Source organism: Anas acuta, chromosome 5 (assembly GCF_963932015.1).
Source record: "Anas acuta chromosome 5, bAnaAcu1.1, whole genome shotgun sequence".
Classification (NCBI taxonomy): Eukaryota; Metazoa; Chordata; class Aves; order Anseriformes; family Anatidae; genus Anas; species Anas acuta.
In genome coordinates, this window is record NC_088983.1 from 48,282,411 (window position 1) to 48,299,735 (window position 17,325).

A 17,325-nucleotide genomic window follows, 5' to 3' on the forward strand; every position below is an offset into this window, starting at 1 on the left:
TTTTGTGATTTTTTTTATTTTGTTCTTTTGTTTTGCTTTAAATGGAGATATGAAGGAAAGAGGGAGGCAGAAGTAAGATACAAGCAGTCTTGGATTGGTATTAGACTGCTTTAACAATACAAAACACTAACTTCTGATTGCAATTTAAGTCTGAATTTTTTTTTTTCAGCAACTTGTGAATTCCATATGCTTCCTTTCATTCAATCTGTTCTTGTGGTCTATCTGTTCTTGATTATGTGCAAACATTGTAGATAATGATGGGTATTTCTAATTCTCAAAGACTTGTTAAACTGGCAAAATAATAAATAGGCAAAATAATAAATAATTTCATATTTCTTCAGAGCATATTTCAAAATAAAATAAATCTTTCTATAGTGCTTATTCACATTGCACAACAATGCACAATATTTATCTTCAAATACTTCACTTTCCACATGTCTGACATTACCCTGCACATCTAATGCGTGAGGACAGGTGATAAGAGCTTAACCACCTGCACTGAGCAGAAACTGCAGTGAGGAATTCTTTTTGTGCAGTAGCTAAAAGGCTTATTTTAAAATGGGTTATTTGATACATGCATCACCATTACATTTCTACCACATTGGCTACAATATTTTATAAAATCCTCAATGGAAGAATAAATGTGGAAACACTTTGAAACTAATAATTTCACAAATTCACTTATTCACAGCCTAGCCTTTCTACCAATTCACAAGAAACACAAATGTGCTTATTTTAATCAATGTTGATGTCTTTGTGTGGAGCAGTTGTTCACCTTCTGCCATATTGCCTACCTTGAGAAGACCTCAGCTACATGAAGGCAGAACCTATGCATAGGTTGCATTAGTTAAGAAGATGCAAGAATCCATTAGGTGCAAATAATTCTGCATCTAATTTTCATATTTGCATTCTTAACACCACAGGGGTGAAGCACCAGGGTGTGCTGAACCACTTCGGATCCCCTCTGCACATTTTGCAAAAACAAATTTTAAAAAAGGAAACACAAGAACAGAAAAGCAGAGACTTGGGCACCAGACAGTCTTCTTATGCCTCCACAACAGGGGCACACATATAATACCAGTATTTTTCTCAAAATCTCAAAGCCCTTATTCAGACATGAAGCTAGTGGAAAAATTGAAAAAAGACCTAGAAAACAACAACAAAAACCTTATTTCATATAGAGAAATATCATTTTGTGTCAAACTCTGTAATCAAGGTTCCCACCTACGAAAGCAAAGGGATGCCAAAGAAAATTCCAGTTTACGCGATAAAACTCCATAATTCTGTTTAACGGGACAATGTAAGGAAGAATTTGCAGAGGGTATTCTATCCGTAAATATCTTGTACGTGTGGTACCTTCTTTCACAATGTACTACCCGCTTCAGTGATGTGATATGTTATCTTCTCAATTTGCAGTCAGAAAAGTTATAATCCACATTTTAAGATCCCTTACATAAAAATAATAATAAATTAAAAATAATAAAAATATCAGACAATTTCCCATCAAGTTTCCCATGTAGAGGCATTCCTCAGATTCTGCCATATCTGTATTTAGGGACAGAAAGCAGCTTCTTAAATATTCTATAGAATATTTTAGACTGCAGAAGACTGACAAAATTCTGCCCTTGTTTTCATACTTAAAATGCCAGAAACTTTCCCACCTTTGATAAAATAAATAAATGGACAGCCAAACATACCACTGTCCTCCATACTTTATCTCACAAAATATTATTTAAAAACCTGACTTTTTCATTGCTAATGAAAAGCTACCCCTTTAATATAGCCAACTTGTTACACACAAATGCATACTTTGATTAGTTGATTGGTTTAACACTACTAAACTGCTCAAATTTGGGCACAATACAGAAAGCAATAAGCCCTTGCCCAAAGAGTTTGTAATCTTTTTTTTTTTTTTTTTTTTTTTTTTTTTTTTTACAGATTAGTCTGTTAAATCTGTGATATGATTATTTTTACAGCCTAATCTGATCAAAATGCCCTTCTTGTACTTGCAAGTAGAGATGGAAAGTTGCAATAGAGACATGATAGATTGTGTCTCAGCATTCAAAGTTACTGAAATTACTATCAACTTTGCCATAGGTTTTGAGCTCCTCACTTGGGCTGTAGGACCTGATTTTGGCAAGATTAAAGGACCAATACATATTGAAAATGATGCTTGTAAAGAACTTCCATAGAACGGAAACATCACCCCTATAACTAAGGAGACATACACAGCCAAAAAGGATTTAAGATTATCATTCTGGGGTATGAGTTGGACTAAAAAACAAAACAAGGGGAAAAAGAAAAAGAGAGAGAGAGAGAGAGAGAGAAAGAGAGAGAGAGAGAAAGAGAGAGAGAGAGAGAGAAAAAGAGAGAGAGAAAGAGAGAGAGAAAGAGAGAGAGAAAGAGAGAGAGAAAGAGAGAGAGAAAGAGGAGAGAGAGAAAGAGGAGAGAGAGAAAGAGGAGAGAGAGAAAGAGGAGAGAGAGAAAGAGGAGAGAGAGAAAGAGGAGAGAGAGAAAGAGGAGAGAGAGAAAGAGGAGAGAGAGAAAGAGAGAGAGAGAGAAAGAGAGAGAGAAAGAGAGAGAGAAAGAGAGAGAGAAAGAGAGAGAGAAAGAGAGAGAGAAAGAGAGAGAGAAAGAGAGAGAGAAAGAGAGAGAGAGAGAAAGAGAGAGAGAAAGAGCCCTCTGAATCTTGCTAAACAATCTTCTTTGGGTTACAAGATCTGAAGTTAGGGAATTTGGAGCTACCACAAGTGGAAGCAGACAGAGCTATGGGATGCCAACAGCAGAGTGCCTGCAGCCATGTACAGCAGCAGCTCACCTGATGAAGGCTTTATGCAGAGGGGAATAGACAAAACAGATCGGAGGGGTGCCAGACCACACACAGAAGAAAGCATTTTACAGCACATCAAACCTTCATAAGACTCACACCTAAGTAATCTACACATAATGAACAACTGTGCAAACGCAGCCACCAAAGGTATGTTCATAAGAGGAGAGGATTCTTTGCCTTTATCACATAAACAGCTAATCAACACTGGACTGGGAACGAGCCCAAAATCCATACAGAAAACTACTATCAATAATAATGCATCAACATGCACTGTCAATAACAGGTTATCACGAAATCTGACGTCAGCAAACTGGGATTTACTGCCTGCTTGAGGAAATCGAGCAGTTCAGCAGGCAGGCTGAGGAATGCTTTCCATCCACTGCACTGAAACATACTGTTGGTTCTTCCAGTTTTAGGTAAAAACAAGCTATAGTTCAAAAGAACTTAAAGCCTCAAAAAGTACCAGGCAGGCACTAAGACTTTGGATTACTTTTCTCTTGTGTCCACCTGTTTAAAGAAAGGAGAATTTAAAAAGCCTAGTACCAACGTTTAATTTCATGGCAGAAGTCAAACTTGTGTTCTGATCGGCTTCCAGGTCATTCTGGGGTAACAGTTGCTGGCAGCCTATCTGACATAAATCTACAGAGTCTGGGATACTGCCTTCTTTCTTCAGATTCATTTGTTTGGCAGAGCAGCAAAACATGAGGCTCTGGGAGAGACTGCCCTCTTGTTGCACACAACTTCATAACTGTGGTGACCATGAGAAAATAAGACGGCAGCTAAATCTAAAAAAGCCAGAAGAATTTTTCAAGCAGGATACCTTCAATGACTTTTTAATAACAAAAAATAAATTTAAAAATAAATTTAAAAACAAATAACAACAATAAAAACAGAAAATGGGGACAAGTTTTATGGCAAAGAACTACAGAAATACATAAAAAACAGATATTTTGATATGAAAGATGTGGGATATATTCATGCCAACTTTTTGTTGCATCCCAAGACCAGAATGCTGTCTACATAAAATTACAACAGACCTATTCAAAGGGAAAAGGAAAGGGGAAAGGGAAAACAAAGGGGAAAGGAAAGGAAACAGGGAAAAGGGGGAAAAGGGAAAGAGCCCTGAGTGACTCAAAAACACTGTCAAAATCACACTGGGCCACTAGAAATCCTAGTCTAGCAGCAAGTCAGCATGGCAGCATCAGCTGATGAAATGTGAGATCTGCATTTGTAACGTTAAGGCTCTTCTGATCATGAGAGACGTGGTCAATTATAGTCTTATACATCTGCATGCTGGTAAGAGGAAGTCGCAAGTGTAACAGCAGGACAGGGAACAAGGGAATCATATAGCTCACCCATGCCAGCTAAAGGGAAGCTATTAATTCAATAGGAATAATGTTCATGATACAGAATCTCTGAGGAATAACATTTATCCCTTCAAAGTCGATCAACCAACACTTCTTTATCATCAGACTCATGTGGATGTCAATCACACAGAACTGCGCTGCGACAGAGGAACACTGACAAAAGGTTTGTACAGCTGCCTCCAAAATGTGATTGTCAGATTATCAAAATACAAGTTATTCCTTTGGATAGAAGACATCACTACTAAAGATGCGACAAACAAAAAGTGGAAAATGCAAATGAGAGTTGGGTATCTCAAAAAAAAAAAAAAAAAAAGAAAAAAAAGAAAAAAAAGAAAGAAAGAAAGAAAGAAAGAAAAGAGAAGAAAAGAAAAATAGAAAAGGAAAAAAAAAAAAAAGACACCCTCATTTTAATTTATGCCTAGTATTCAACTTAATTCCTTGACACACTGCATTGCTTCCTCAAAATGAATTCAGAAAGCACAGAATTCATGAGGTGAAAGGTCATCGAGAAAAAAACCTGACCACATTGCCGCCAGGTGGCAGATCACCTGCTCTCATCCAGGGCGTAAGTATAGATCTTGGCAGCACCCACAGTGTTTCCATCATCAAAACAAAACAAAAACAAAACAAAAAAAAGGAATATCTGCTATAAACAGAAAATAACAATAAGCAATCATTCACAAAATGGGGTACAGAATATCCGTGAAAGTTGCAAAAGAAACCCTGCAATGGATCTGAGGCAGTGGACAGCAGAAAGATAGGAAACAAAAAAGGGTCTTCTTAAGAAGGAAAATAAAAAAAAAAAAAAAGCGTCTCAAGCTGCAGACGTGACAATTGTGTTTCTACCTTCATAAAATAAAAGTTGCACAAACTAAACAAGTACTTTGTCCAGGAAAGAAAAGTACTGAAGGGAAGATTCTTAACAAATACTGAAAAAAAATAATGTATAAGGAAGGATACAAATGTATAAAAAGCAATGCAGAATAGGAAAACCAAAAAGCAGTTACAACTTAAGGTGTTGCTGTACCAAGCTGCCACTTACCAAACAGTGTTTTGTGAGAAAATTCCAATATTTAAAAAAAAAAAAAAATGGGGAGGGGGAAGTTTTGCTTATTACTGAAGTGGAACAGCAAAACAGATGGGCAGAAAGCATTTCAAAGAAGTTCTCAACAGACCCAATCCCTTCTCAACATCAGAAATTAATAAAACATTTGAATCTGAGCATTCTGATTTTAAACATAACCCAGAGGGAGCACATAAGCATAGGATAAAACAGAAGAGCAGAACAACCACCATATGTTGATAGCAAAACAATAAAAACATTCCTACAAACAACTGGCTGACAGATCTCTTCTTTAAGTCGGGGATAAAGAGCAATTCTGAAGACAAAACATTTGACATCACCGGTGGAGCACCATGCAGAGCTTTTCTTGACAAGAGCAACAGGAGAAGAACCAGACTGCTTCCAGTTAGAGGCAAAACCTCTTACAACGTATTACTGCATGGGCTGATAGAGGAAATGGATACAAGACTTATCCTCAATTCAGGTAAGATCCAGGGAGAGGTCAGATATGCCATCTATCATAAAGGAAAACACAGGAGCATCAGCTCGCTAGTTTTCCATATCCAACAGTCATTCAATGGCATATGCGGATACGGCTGCCTTTGGGCACGAGGTAGGTAGTTGGGATAGTTTCAAGCCCAGGTGAAGTATTCGATCCTACCCATCTGAATCCTCTGCACTAATGGAGAGGCCACTCTGGCCAGGAGAGGAGGAACACCCAGTTACCATGATTCCCATCATAACAGCAAGAAGTAGGGGTCACTGTGAAGCCAGCCGGAGCCCTCTGTGCTGGATGCACTACAAATAAGCTACTGCTCAAAAGATTACACCTGTGTCTTATTCCGTAACGGGGCTATTAAAGCTGAGCCTCCTGGTTTATTAAATCAGGAAATTAAATGCTGTGTGATGCAGCTTTTTTGCTCACTCTCCTAAGCACATATGTTTGTGAATATGGAGGGCTTTTTATGTGCTCTATTCCCTCAGTCATTTTGGTAAATCAGGGAATCTTTTAATCACTCATTTAAACATTCTCCTTGCTCCTGTGCTAAGGATGACACTTAGTTGAACACAGATGATGAACAAAAGCAGAAAAAAATATTCTTTCTACAAAGTATTGTTTCAACACATTGTATTACCATCTGAATTGAAAAGGAGACAAAAAGAGAATTGATGAAATAACTGAAAAATAAGTCTTTATAAGACCTTGTTGAGGTTTGAAATATCTTTAAAGTTTCAGATGAGAATAAGAGGGCAGTAAGATAAATTTCCTACAATGGGTGATAATTTATAGTTTTCTATAGCAGAACATCCTACTTATTATGCTTGGTGATTATCTTATATTTGCAATGAATTAAAGGTGATTTACACCACCATCACTGCAGAGGAGCAAACTTTTATCCCTAGTGAGTTCAGCTAGGGATTTAAACCCGCCAAGTGAGTTCAACTTTATCTGAAGCCTTATACTTACCTTCCTTTAAAAGAATACATTCTTGGTGAGACTTCCTAAAAACTAATAAAGAATGAAAATATAAAACTAAATAATGCAATTTCATGCTTCTTTGATTAAACAGCATAATTTCAAATAACTTTTATAGTAAATTAATTGTGATTACACAGCAAATGGGGTGCATATTGGGTTTGGCTTGTGTTATAACACAGCTCACAAACCTATCTTTACTGAGCTGTGCTACACTGCATTTAAGCTACTCATTTGTAAAACTAAATCCAGGTTTCACTTTTTTGAACAAGAGCTTGTGGGCTGATAAATCAGACATAGATCATCTGCTATAGGATTATTTAAAACAACTGAGTTACTTTTCATTAATACTTTACTGAAAATCAAAAAACAAACAAACACATACACACAAAAAAAAAAAAAAAAAAAAAAAACACTGAAAAGTAAAGCAATAAAAATGAACAAATGAAGCAGGAAACCTAAAATGCATTTTATTTCATTTCCTGCACAAAATGAATTTAAACAACAATAATTGTTTCAACAGCGTCAATAAGTAAATGATTATTGGTCTAAGAAACAGAATAATGAAATGAGAGGACTTCAGGAGGCTAACATCTCTTTGATTTTAACAGCAGAGAGAAGTCAGCAAGTAAAGCTGATCTTTCTGTTTATACTGGATCTATTCATTGAGCACTGATCATAATCAAAGATAGAGCAGACCGCTAGGATCATTGACAGAGGACTTCATTACAGGGAAAATCTTTTTAAAATTTAAGATGCACAATAATGGATTTCAATATTTCAATCAACACTGAAATGAAAGATCCAAGGTAATGACTGCTTCATACAAGACTTAATAAGGATGCCATGGGTGGTTCCCAGCAACCACAGTGCTGCTCTTCCCTCAAAAGCCTTCCCATCAGTTTAGGTCCCACACCACCTTTTCTTCACAGATTTTAATCTCGTACAATTTCAACTATTAGAGTGGAACTGTAATTACAGCAGAAACAGGTTCAAACCTTAAGTAAAAAATAAAACATTAAATGCAAGAATTGAAGAGGCAATGTTCCCAACTCCAGCACAGGTTTTTCTCAATTTCAGCAGCACTGTGGGGATTGAGATTTAAAAAGGGAGCTCTACAATCACACCTAAGGCCACTGTCAAAACATCTCTTTCCTGTCAGCCTGTAGACAGGCCATCTCTATCATTCCAAAAATGAACTTAATTAAAAAGAAAGAAGTAATTTCATGTTAGATAAATCTTCACTGGCAGCACAGAATGATGTAGATCTTAAATGTCAGCATGGAGTGATGTATGTAACAGACATCCATGAAAAGGATGTGGTTTTTATAATCATCTTTGAAATAATAATAATAAAAAAAAAAGTCTGATGTCTACCATGAACTGAAAATCCAAACAGCATTCAGGAAGGCCCAGGATAATTTAGATAATCAATCACAAACTTAGACAAGTTGTGGTTCTGGAGGGAATCAGCAACTCCCAAGACCTTCTCTAGGATGCAATTGCTATTCCATTTGTAGCATTTCTGGAGGACAATGATTCTTTTACTTAAAAAATAACAACAGCAAACTGTTGCAGATTTATTTTCCTAACTTTCCGTGTCCTGAACCTCACGTATTCTACCATAAAGGAAACACAACTTAGTAGTTTGTTACCAGAAAGAGCAAGGAATCTGGACTGTAGATTTTTAATATCTAAGGAACATCCACAATGTATTTTTTGATTGAAATATCATTTTTATCATCAAATTAATCATATAATTTTAAACAAATGGAAATTCTGCTTAATGTCTCTTTCAGTAAGACTTAAGAGATTAAATCTTTTATTGAAAATTCTATTTTCATCCAATAGACTAAGGGATGTGGGACATAGCCATAGGTTTAGGACATTTGCAAGTTAACTTTACTGACTCCTCTCGGAAAAATCAAAAAAGGTTCATTTTACCATTTTTGTTATGTATCCAATATAAGTGGTGAAGAGGTGAGAAAGAATAAAACAGTAATTTCATGTCACTGTAAAACCTTCCTCCAAGTTTCCTGATTTCTCCAGGTGGAAGGCTGAAAAACAGCACTGCACAATAAAGGCATAGCAGCATAGGAGGAAGGGAAGATTTATTTTGGTGTCTCTTTCCTTATCTTTATGCTCTGAATATCTTCAGCTTTCTAAGGCGGCTATTTTTTCATGAGAAGACAACAAAAAGGTGACTAAAGAGAGATCAATGACCTCCTGCCAAACCCCAATTTAGTGTAATCACAAACTATCTCACAAATAGAAAAACAAGAAGACAGTGGGGTTACCTATATGTGAGGTTTTTCTAGAGATGATGTGATTTTTGGTTTCAACCCTCATCTTCTGGTAAGATTTTTAGATCCAAAATTCTCCTTACTCTACTCAGTCATGCAAACAAGGGTTTAACTTTATGGTCACGGCTTTCATCAAGTTAACATGCTAAATACACTCCCTTGCTTGGGATGGTCCCTTATTTTAGGCAATCCATTGGACATACCACCACTGTAAGAAAATTAGATGTGAAAGAAAACAGGACATAAATTTTGACTGATCTATTAAAAAATACAAGAAAATAAAACAGATCTACTCTGGACTGAAAACAGCAAAGTAAATAATTTTAAAACTTTTTAAAAATGGTCATGTAAAATCCCTTACTGTTTGCTGTAGATCAGGTATTATAATTCGAATCACTAGAGTGTTGCTCTGACTGTCGTCCATTCTGCTGCTTGGCTTTTCTGCGGTTGCTCTAATTGTGTCATAAATAGTTTCTTCTTTGGAGCTGTCTGATTCAGATTCAACAGAATAGTCGGAAAAGCTTTGTGCCATTTCATCTTCGCTTGATGTTGGGCTACGAGGCATGTTCAAGCTTTTTATCCTGTCAATACAAAGCAGAAAGAGAAAAAAGCATATATGGATAAAGTCTTAAAAACAAATCAGCTACAAGGTTTGTTTTCCTAGAAGTAATACACATTTCAGCAGTGAAGTCATAGGTTTCATCTTCCTTTTATTTCCTCCTGTAATTTATAGGGGTAGGCACAGTGCAACGGAAATAAATCTAGCTACCAGTTTACTACTAAAGAGGAAAAGGGGTAGGAGAAAGAGAAAAGAGAAATGAAAGAGAAAACGACCTTTCTTCCAGGCACTCTTGGCTTTCCAAAAGATCCAGAGAAACCCTGCACCATCACCAAGTTCTCTGTTAAACAGAAGTGTTGTAAACTGTAATTCCAGATACAGGTCAGCTAGACCTGACCTCAAAGCGTATTTCTCCCAGTGTAACAAGACATTTCAATAAATTAATATAGCTGCTAAACTAACATCATCATTGAGACCTAACTGTAATTGAGAAACTGTACAGGTTTCAATGAAAGAAATAAAATATTTTTAAAAAATTTATTTTTTATCTCTTCAATAAAAGACAGTATTTGCAAATAGCAGAATCAACCAAAAATGAAATCCTATAGGGAGCTAGACAGATACAGATTCTTCTTTGTGGTCTCTGGCTTGTATAACACCCTTTATTATCTACACTACCAAAATCTTTCTATTATATGTATTTAAATAGAGAGTTTAGTAATACCTTTTAATCTGTGATATAGATTAGGCTAAAGTAAGGATATTTGCATTCAGATTGCATAACCTAAGAGCTCAAAGTAAGAACAACAAAAAATTTTCCTTCTGGGGTTTACCAGCTACAACAGCAATAGACCTTTTTTGTCCCACAAACACAAAGCTTCTCCTGGAAATGAAAATTATTACTCTGTGGAACAATGAGGGAAAATTTATACTGGAAAGAAATGGAAAGATCATCATAAACTTTGCAGTGCTTGACAAGCACATACTTTTTCAGTTTTCAGAGGCAAGAAAAATGTAAACATTATTTTTCACATTTTCCATAAGAAACTTTCAAATAGAACTTCTCTGCTTTTTAATAAAGAAAAATTCCACAGTTAAAAGAAAAAATACCAACCAGTTCCACTGTTGGCCCCCATTAAAGTGACATTAAAGCAGAAGAGAAAACTGACTTTGCCAAGGTCACTCACATGCCAGGTCATTGTACCAAGATCTCCAAACATACGCTTTGTACAATGGTCTCACAGTGAGATCCCCAAAAGTAAATAGAGTCAAACAGCAGCAGGGACTAGGAGAACACTTCGTACCACTGTGTCTCACTGTTCAGTTTGAGTCAACTAAATATCATGACCATGTTACTCATTTCTCTTCAATGACCGGTCATTTATACTGATATGCTTACAAAGCAGGCATCAAAGACAACTTCTAATTCAGCAAATTCTAATTTTAAGGTGTCCCTATGCCAGTGCCTGCACCAGAGCACAGGCAGTGGCAAGGCAAGCATCGAGCTTGAGGTCAAAGTCAAGCATTTCCAAAGCACATCACATACCCACATCATCAAGTAGTATTGTTATTTCTGGTGAAGGACAATTCCAGTATTATTACCCTCAGCTGTAATTACTAATGAAGACAAAAACAATGCATTCAAAAATCTGAAAGCATGCCAGTACACAGCAGCTTCATGCAAGGCTCTATTTACAAAAGAAAACTCTTGAGGGAATATTTCATCATCTTACTGCTTCACTGAACTGTAGATTAATGCTGCTCTCCAAAGCACCTTAAGTCAATAAACAGCCTAAACATCTCAATGGCTTCCTTATTTATCTGCCAATGCTGAATCACATGAAACCAAAATATAGTAGGTTGATACACAGTATTTTAAGAGCATAAGACATATGGGCCAGTGAGCGCAAGAAAAAAGACACAAAGAACATCCCACAGTTTGTCTCTCCCTAAAGCCATCTGAGAGCATAATATATTCCAGGGCAATGGCTTCAACAACTCTAACAGAGAGCAGTAAACTGCAATTATACAGCATAGAAATAGAGAGCTGAATTTGGAAAAAATAAAAATAAAATAAAATAAAATCCCAAAGCTTTGGCAAGTGGATTTTCATGCAAGAACTACATGGAAATATCTCATGTTGTAATAACAAAGGGAAATTACCAGCTGAAGAACCATCTCCCATATACCATGCACTTAAGTTGAATAGAACTTCTTGGAAAAGTATCAGCAATGTGTAAGGCACCTAATTTTCTACAATATAGACCAAAAAAAATGCACAAGTAACCACAGAAAGGATAATGAAAGACTATCTACAACAGCAAAAAGAGCAGAATTTATGCCTCACCAGCACTACCAAGAAACAGATCATTTAAATGCTTTTTTTAAACAAGATGATCTGACCACTGGAGACACTAAACTAGTGTGCAGGGCAGATCCTTCCAGGGTGCAGAGATCAAACATCCCTCTCTTAAATCTCAGTCTACACACACACACACCTTAGGTAACTTGGTTGTTTGGCTCTTAATTTGCACGGAAACAGAATATGCTGTCATTTGTTAACCAGAGATGCTCACTACTACTGCTCCCACAGGGAGCATGTTATCTTTTAGGAGCTGTTTCAGGTTTTTCCCAGCGATATATCAAAGACTTTTCCACAACCAAAACCATAAACTGAGGATAAGTAAGGCATATTGTTTGGCTTATCTATATTTTTACTGCAGAAGAAAATACAGCAGCACAGGCTCCTAATTTCCAGTTGGCAGAACGTTATTTATTGGTTCAAAAGGATGTTACGTAGATAAAATACAGATTAGTTTTTAATAATACAATTGTTTGGGTTTTGTTCTTTCCACTTTTTTTTTTTTTTTAAACATAGCAGACCTTTGGTTCCTATGTTTAAGCTGATAGTTTTTTATAGTGATATAATGCATCAGTGTGCTGAGTGGAGAGAAGTTTCTCACTAAATTAAAACAGATTTCCAGAGATCTTTAGAAAACAGTAAGAACAAGTAAAAGAAACAAGTAAAAACAAGTTATCAAAAGGGAAGAAATCCAACTCCCAGAGCTCTATGTACCTGAATGGTGTGCTCCAGTGGGTGCAAACTGATACAGGAGGGAAAGGCAAGAGCAGTGACAAACCTGTCCATTTTTGGAGCCTTATAGCTGATAAGTGTTGTATGGACAGAATGTATTAAATACATATCTTAAAATTTATGCTCAATTTTCCTAAATATTATAAACTAAATATTTACTGAAGAGCTTAAACTATCTTTAATATGCACAAATATTGGACATGGTATCTTAAATAAACATAGATACATCATTATAAGATACCCAGTACGCATCCCTGGTACAAAATCATGTCTTAAAATCTTCAACTTGATGAAGGCTACATGTGATTTTTTTTTATCCTAAAAAGTAACAAGCTCTCCCGTCTAGTTCTGTAGTGGTAAACTGGAGCAAAACCAAATATACAGAAAAAACTGCTTAAAAAGAGATCTCATATAAGGTCCTCTCCCTGTTATATCAGCACTGACAAGTGAGGTGAACATGGGTGCTTGTTGAGTTTCCATGGACCAAACCCAGCAGTCCTGCATCTGACAGCCACCCAAAGCCTGCAGCTCAGCACAGAGACCCCGCTCCTCTGAGGCACTCCTCTGGTGATCACTTCTGCAAGAGCTTCAAGAGAGAGAATGGCACGAAGGCAGAGTCCCTGCCCAGCCCAGCAGGGCACTGGAGTCCCCACCGTGTCCATCCACGCTGGCACAGCAGAGAGCAGAAAGGCAAGGCAGCTGCGGCCGCACTCCCCCTGGGTTTCTGCAGAGGGAAAGACTAGCATATGGCAAGACAGAAGGAAATGCACCCGTAACACAGAAGCTAAATTTTTGTATGGAAGTCACAATAAAGGACATTTAAGGATTCAACACTTCCTTCCCTGACCTGTGAGATTTCGGTTTTGCTGCCATGTGAATAAAGGCTAGGTTCTCCACAAGTGCCCACTACAGACTGATCAAAACAGCTATTAGCTCTCCCCTCCTTCAAATGTGGCTGAGGCACACGCATCAAATATCTTGCCCAAGGCCACCAAAGGATACATCTCAGAGCAAGGTTTCAAATTCAAGGGCCGCTGTCTCTCAGTCTCGATAAGAACAATCTATTTTTATATAAACATTCACTTGCACAATAGCAGCCCTGTTGCCTTCAGGGAGAAACCCTCTAGGCAGCTATTGTCAGACGAGTTAAAAATGTACCTGTGGGAATATCCCAGCCACAGAGTAGGCATTGTTATGGGCTGAGTAATACCATTAACCAGACTGTGAGAAAATTCTGCTGTTAGAATAACAGTAACTGCTAGAAAGAGGCATTTAATAATTAACTGTGAAGAAATACTATTCAGAAAAGGGATTTCCATCTGTGTAAAATCTGCCAGCTCCTAACACTCGGATTCTCTGGATTTATTCAGGATTATACATATGAGAGCAAGAACCAGCTCTCCAAGCTACTAAATTAAAATGCAGAAGAAGATCAAGCATTGCCTTTTCTAAATTTATTAATAGTAAAACAAAAATGAATTTCAGATGGAACTGGAGACATGGGTGCAGTCACACTGCACTGTGCATGTTACGCCTCTTTACGGCAGTGCAGAAAGGACTGTGGAAAACAAAATCTGATTGGCAGACAGATTCCAATGGCCAATTTGATGGATTTAGACTCCACTTTGCAATGCTGCTTTAAAGCTGTTGTAAACCAGCATCGTATCCCAAAGAAGCAATCCAGGTTAAAGACCAGCCTTTTGTTTTCGGAAGTTAGCTTCAGCATCCATCACATCCCTGAGCTGGATCACTATGCAAATGTTTGTATTAGCAGGGGGAAGAAGATGGCAGATGGCCAGAAGCAAATAGCCAGGGCATAAAAAGGGCAGAAACAACTTTTTCCAAAAGCAGCATTAATGTTGCCAGCATAAAGTGAATCTGTGAGACTACTGCCTATGTGACGAGAAAGAAATCTATGTAAATATGACAAGCTGATTCATGCCAATGAAAACCTCTTCATTACTAGCACCAAAATATAACTCAGAACAGGACTGCTTACTGAAACCTACTGATACAAAAATCATTCAGGAAAATGCAAAAACCTGAAATAATACCTCTGCATGCAGAAAAACAAAAAGTATATAAGGAATGCTAACCAGCTCACAGTAAAATCCCAGGGAAGATGAGGCCCTTGCAGCTTCCCCTGTTCTCCCAGGCCCACCAGACCAGGAGTGAGCTTTGGTGTTGATGTGACACCATGCAAAGCTTTGCTGGTCAGGCTCCAGTCCTGGGGGTCTTCTGCAAAAGAGCCAGCCTGTTCCCCAAGGGAACACCTCCTGGTCCAATTTGATTTAGAAGTATAGCTGTAGCTTAGTAGACTGGAAAATAGAGGATGAGGACGTGCATCAAGAGGATGAGGACTCTAAGAAAGTTAATCTATTATCCCACAGTTCTCTTGATCCACCTCTGCAAAATGGTTCTTAATTCTGTAAAGCACTTTTACTGTGTGGGAGAAAACACTAGAAAGCCAAATCTCCTGCACGCTATTAAAAAAAAAAATCCCCCTGCAAGGTAATTACCTAAAAATTTTAATCATACAATATTTTGCTATTCACACCCCTGTATTTACAGTTTCGTTCCCTTTATATCACTCCTTCTCTTAAATTTGTCTTCGTTGCACTGTCTGGTAATGCATTTTTTATCGCTCTGTTAAATAACTGAAACAATCAAATAAATATTTTACAAGATGTGTGTTGAGTACTCATGTACCAGATCACCAAGCAAAATTCCTCTTTTAGTTTTCTCTGAAGCTATTGTTTCTCGTCCCAGTATCTCTTACCCTCAGATTTAAATATTGGTTTGAAATCAGTACTGAAAATCAATGGCAATACCCATTTGTCATCCCCAGCACCACTGGAAGATTCTTCTCACTGCCCTGTTTCAAGGCTGACTTACGCAGTCTTTGATTTCTCTGCTAGGTAAGCTGCACAGGTGACAGAGACAAATTGTTTTGCAAAAGTGATCAAGTGTGACACTTTTTTCCCCCTTCCTTTAAAAACAATAAACAAACAAACCAAAAAAAAAAAAAAAAAAAAAAAGAGAGAGAGAGAGAGAAACAGTGAAGGGATTGTTGAACCCGCTTCTTATTCTGAGGTAGGTTGTTATCCCTTGTTCATGTATATTTGTGCAATGCAGACATGCCAAGAAGAGGCTAAGCCCCATTAACTTCTGGTATTCAGAGTCCTAAATACCAACATCATATGATTAAAGTGGGTCTTAAGATCAGACTGGAAGAATGTAATTTGTTCTTTTTACAGATGTACTTCACCATTAGCACTCCTAAAACATATAAAATCTACACATTTAACCTATTTCTACAAATATAGGGTAGTTTTCTGAAAGTTTTGTTAAGGTGCCAAGCAGCTTTTTGTCCAAAGATAAAATTCTTGTCCTCCAGCCATTCTACTTGTTGTTTATCTTATTTATAAACAATTCAGATGGTCAAAGTATCTTTATGGAAAGCCTAAACTTCAATCAGGCAGATGCAAAAAGAGATTTTGGAAAAGGACAGATACAAAGAATGCGGTAGATAAGTGACTTATTGTGTTGAATGAGCAAGTCTGGAAGAGAGGCCATTATGGAAAAAGCTTTAAAATGTTTGAAGTAGAAGCAACTTTTCAATTTGAGAAAACAAAACCTGTTGAGAAGGAGAGAAGGAGAGGGAAAGGAGAAGATTCAAGCATATTACTAGGGGAAACACAGCCAAGTATTTATAAATGTTAACCACAGTGAAGTTTACAGAAAAGGGCAACTCCCATTGGCAATACAATATCTTAAGTGTCTTCCGTTGAGCACCTGTAAGGTTTCCAGTGCAAACCTATCTGACCTTTATTTAAAGGTCACCACTCCAGACAAGGAATTACAGCCAGCCCCTTGAGCCCCAAGGTAGGTAGCTTCTAGGCTCTCTTCATTTCTACTGTTATTTTTAATACGGCCTCTGCTTTTGTACATTTATTAGAACATATATTTCTTAACGAACAACTGTACGCCTAAGTAATTATTTAAATAATACTTGCAATGGATGCTGTATTTTACCTAGGATGAAATCGTAATGCATTTTGAAGCATTAAGTAAATGACTGGACGCCAAAGTGGTTGCGTACACTTATTTGCAAAAACAACTTTCAGTCTGAGAATTCATCTGCTCAGGGTGTATTAATCCAGTATTCTAAAACACTTTAAGTAGATGTTAAAACAAATGCTACATAAATAGCAGCTAAGTAACTAATTCAAATAGGAAAACCAAAACAAAACAACAGCAACAAAAAAAATTAAGACTAAAGCAAAGCAAATTACCCCAGAAACCAAAGCTCACCAGCATACCAAATATGAGATCTGTCCTGAATTCATAAATTCAGATAAATACCCTTTCTAAGCAGCTAGCATTGGATCCTGAAAGTCTGCCATATAATCTTTATACTGTTGATCTTGTTTGGAGTAAAATATAGACACAGTAACCCTCTGAGAGCCTTTTTAAGCAATTTCATACCTTGCATGGGGAAACAATAATGGATGTAAACCTGCTGAAGTCAACAGATTTACTTTAGGAATGGCTGCACGAAGATGTGACACCTACATGCATTCATAAGAAAAACAGTCAGGGAAAGTTTTAAGATCCAACATGAAACATGGA

The 17,325-nt window shown here is 37.1% G+C and overlaps 1 protein-coding gene across 5 annotated transcripts in view; it reads right to left on the bottom strand.

The window, feature by feature from the left end:
• The window catches only part of SHANK2 (SH3 and multiple ankyrin repeat domains 2), a 352,365-nt gene that overhangs the window by 301,489 nt on the left and 33,551 nt on the right, over positions 1 to 17,325 (bottom strand). For all 5 annotated transcript variants that reach the window (XM_068684610.1, XM_068684601.1, XM_068684603.1 and 2 more), the window contains exon 4: positions 9,402 to 9,621. In XM_068684610.1, the coding sequence (XP_068540711.1) occupies positions 9,402 to 9,621 (220 nt within the window). The remainder of the gene's footprint in view (positions 1 to 9,401; positions 9,622 to 17,325) is intronic.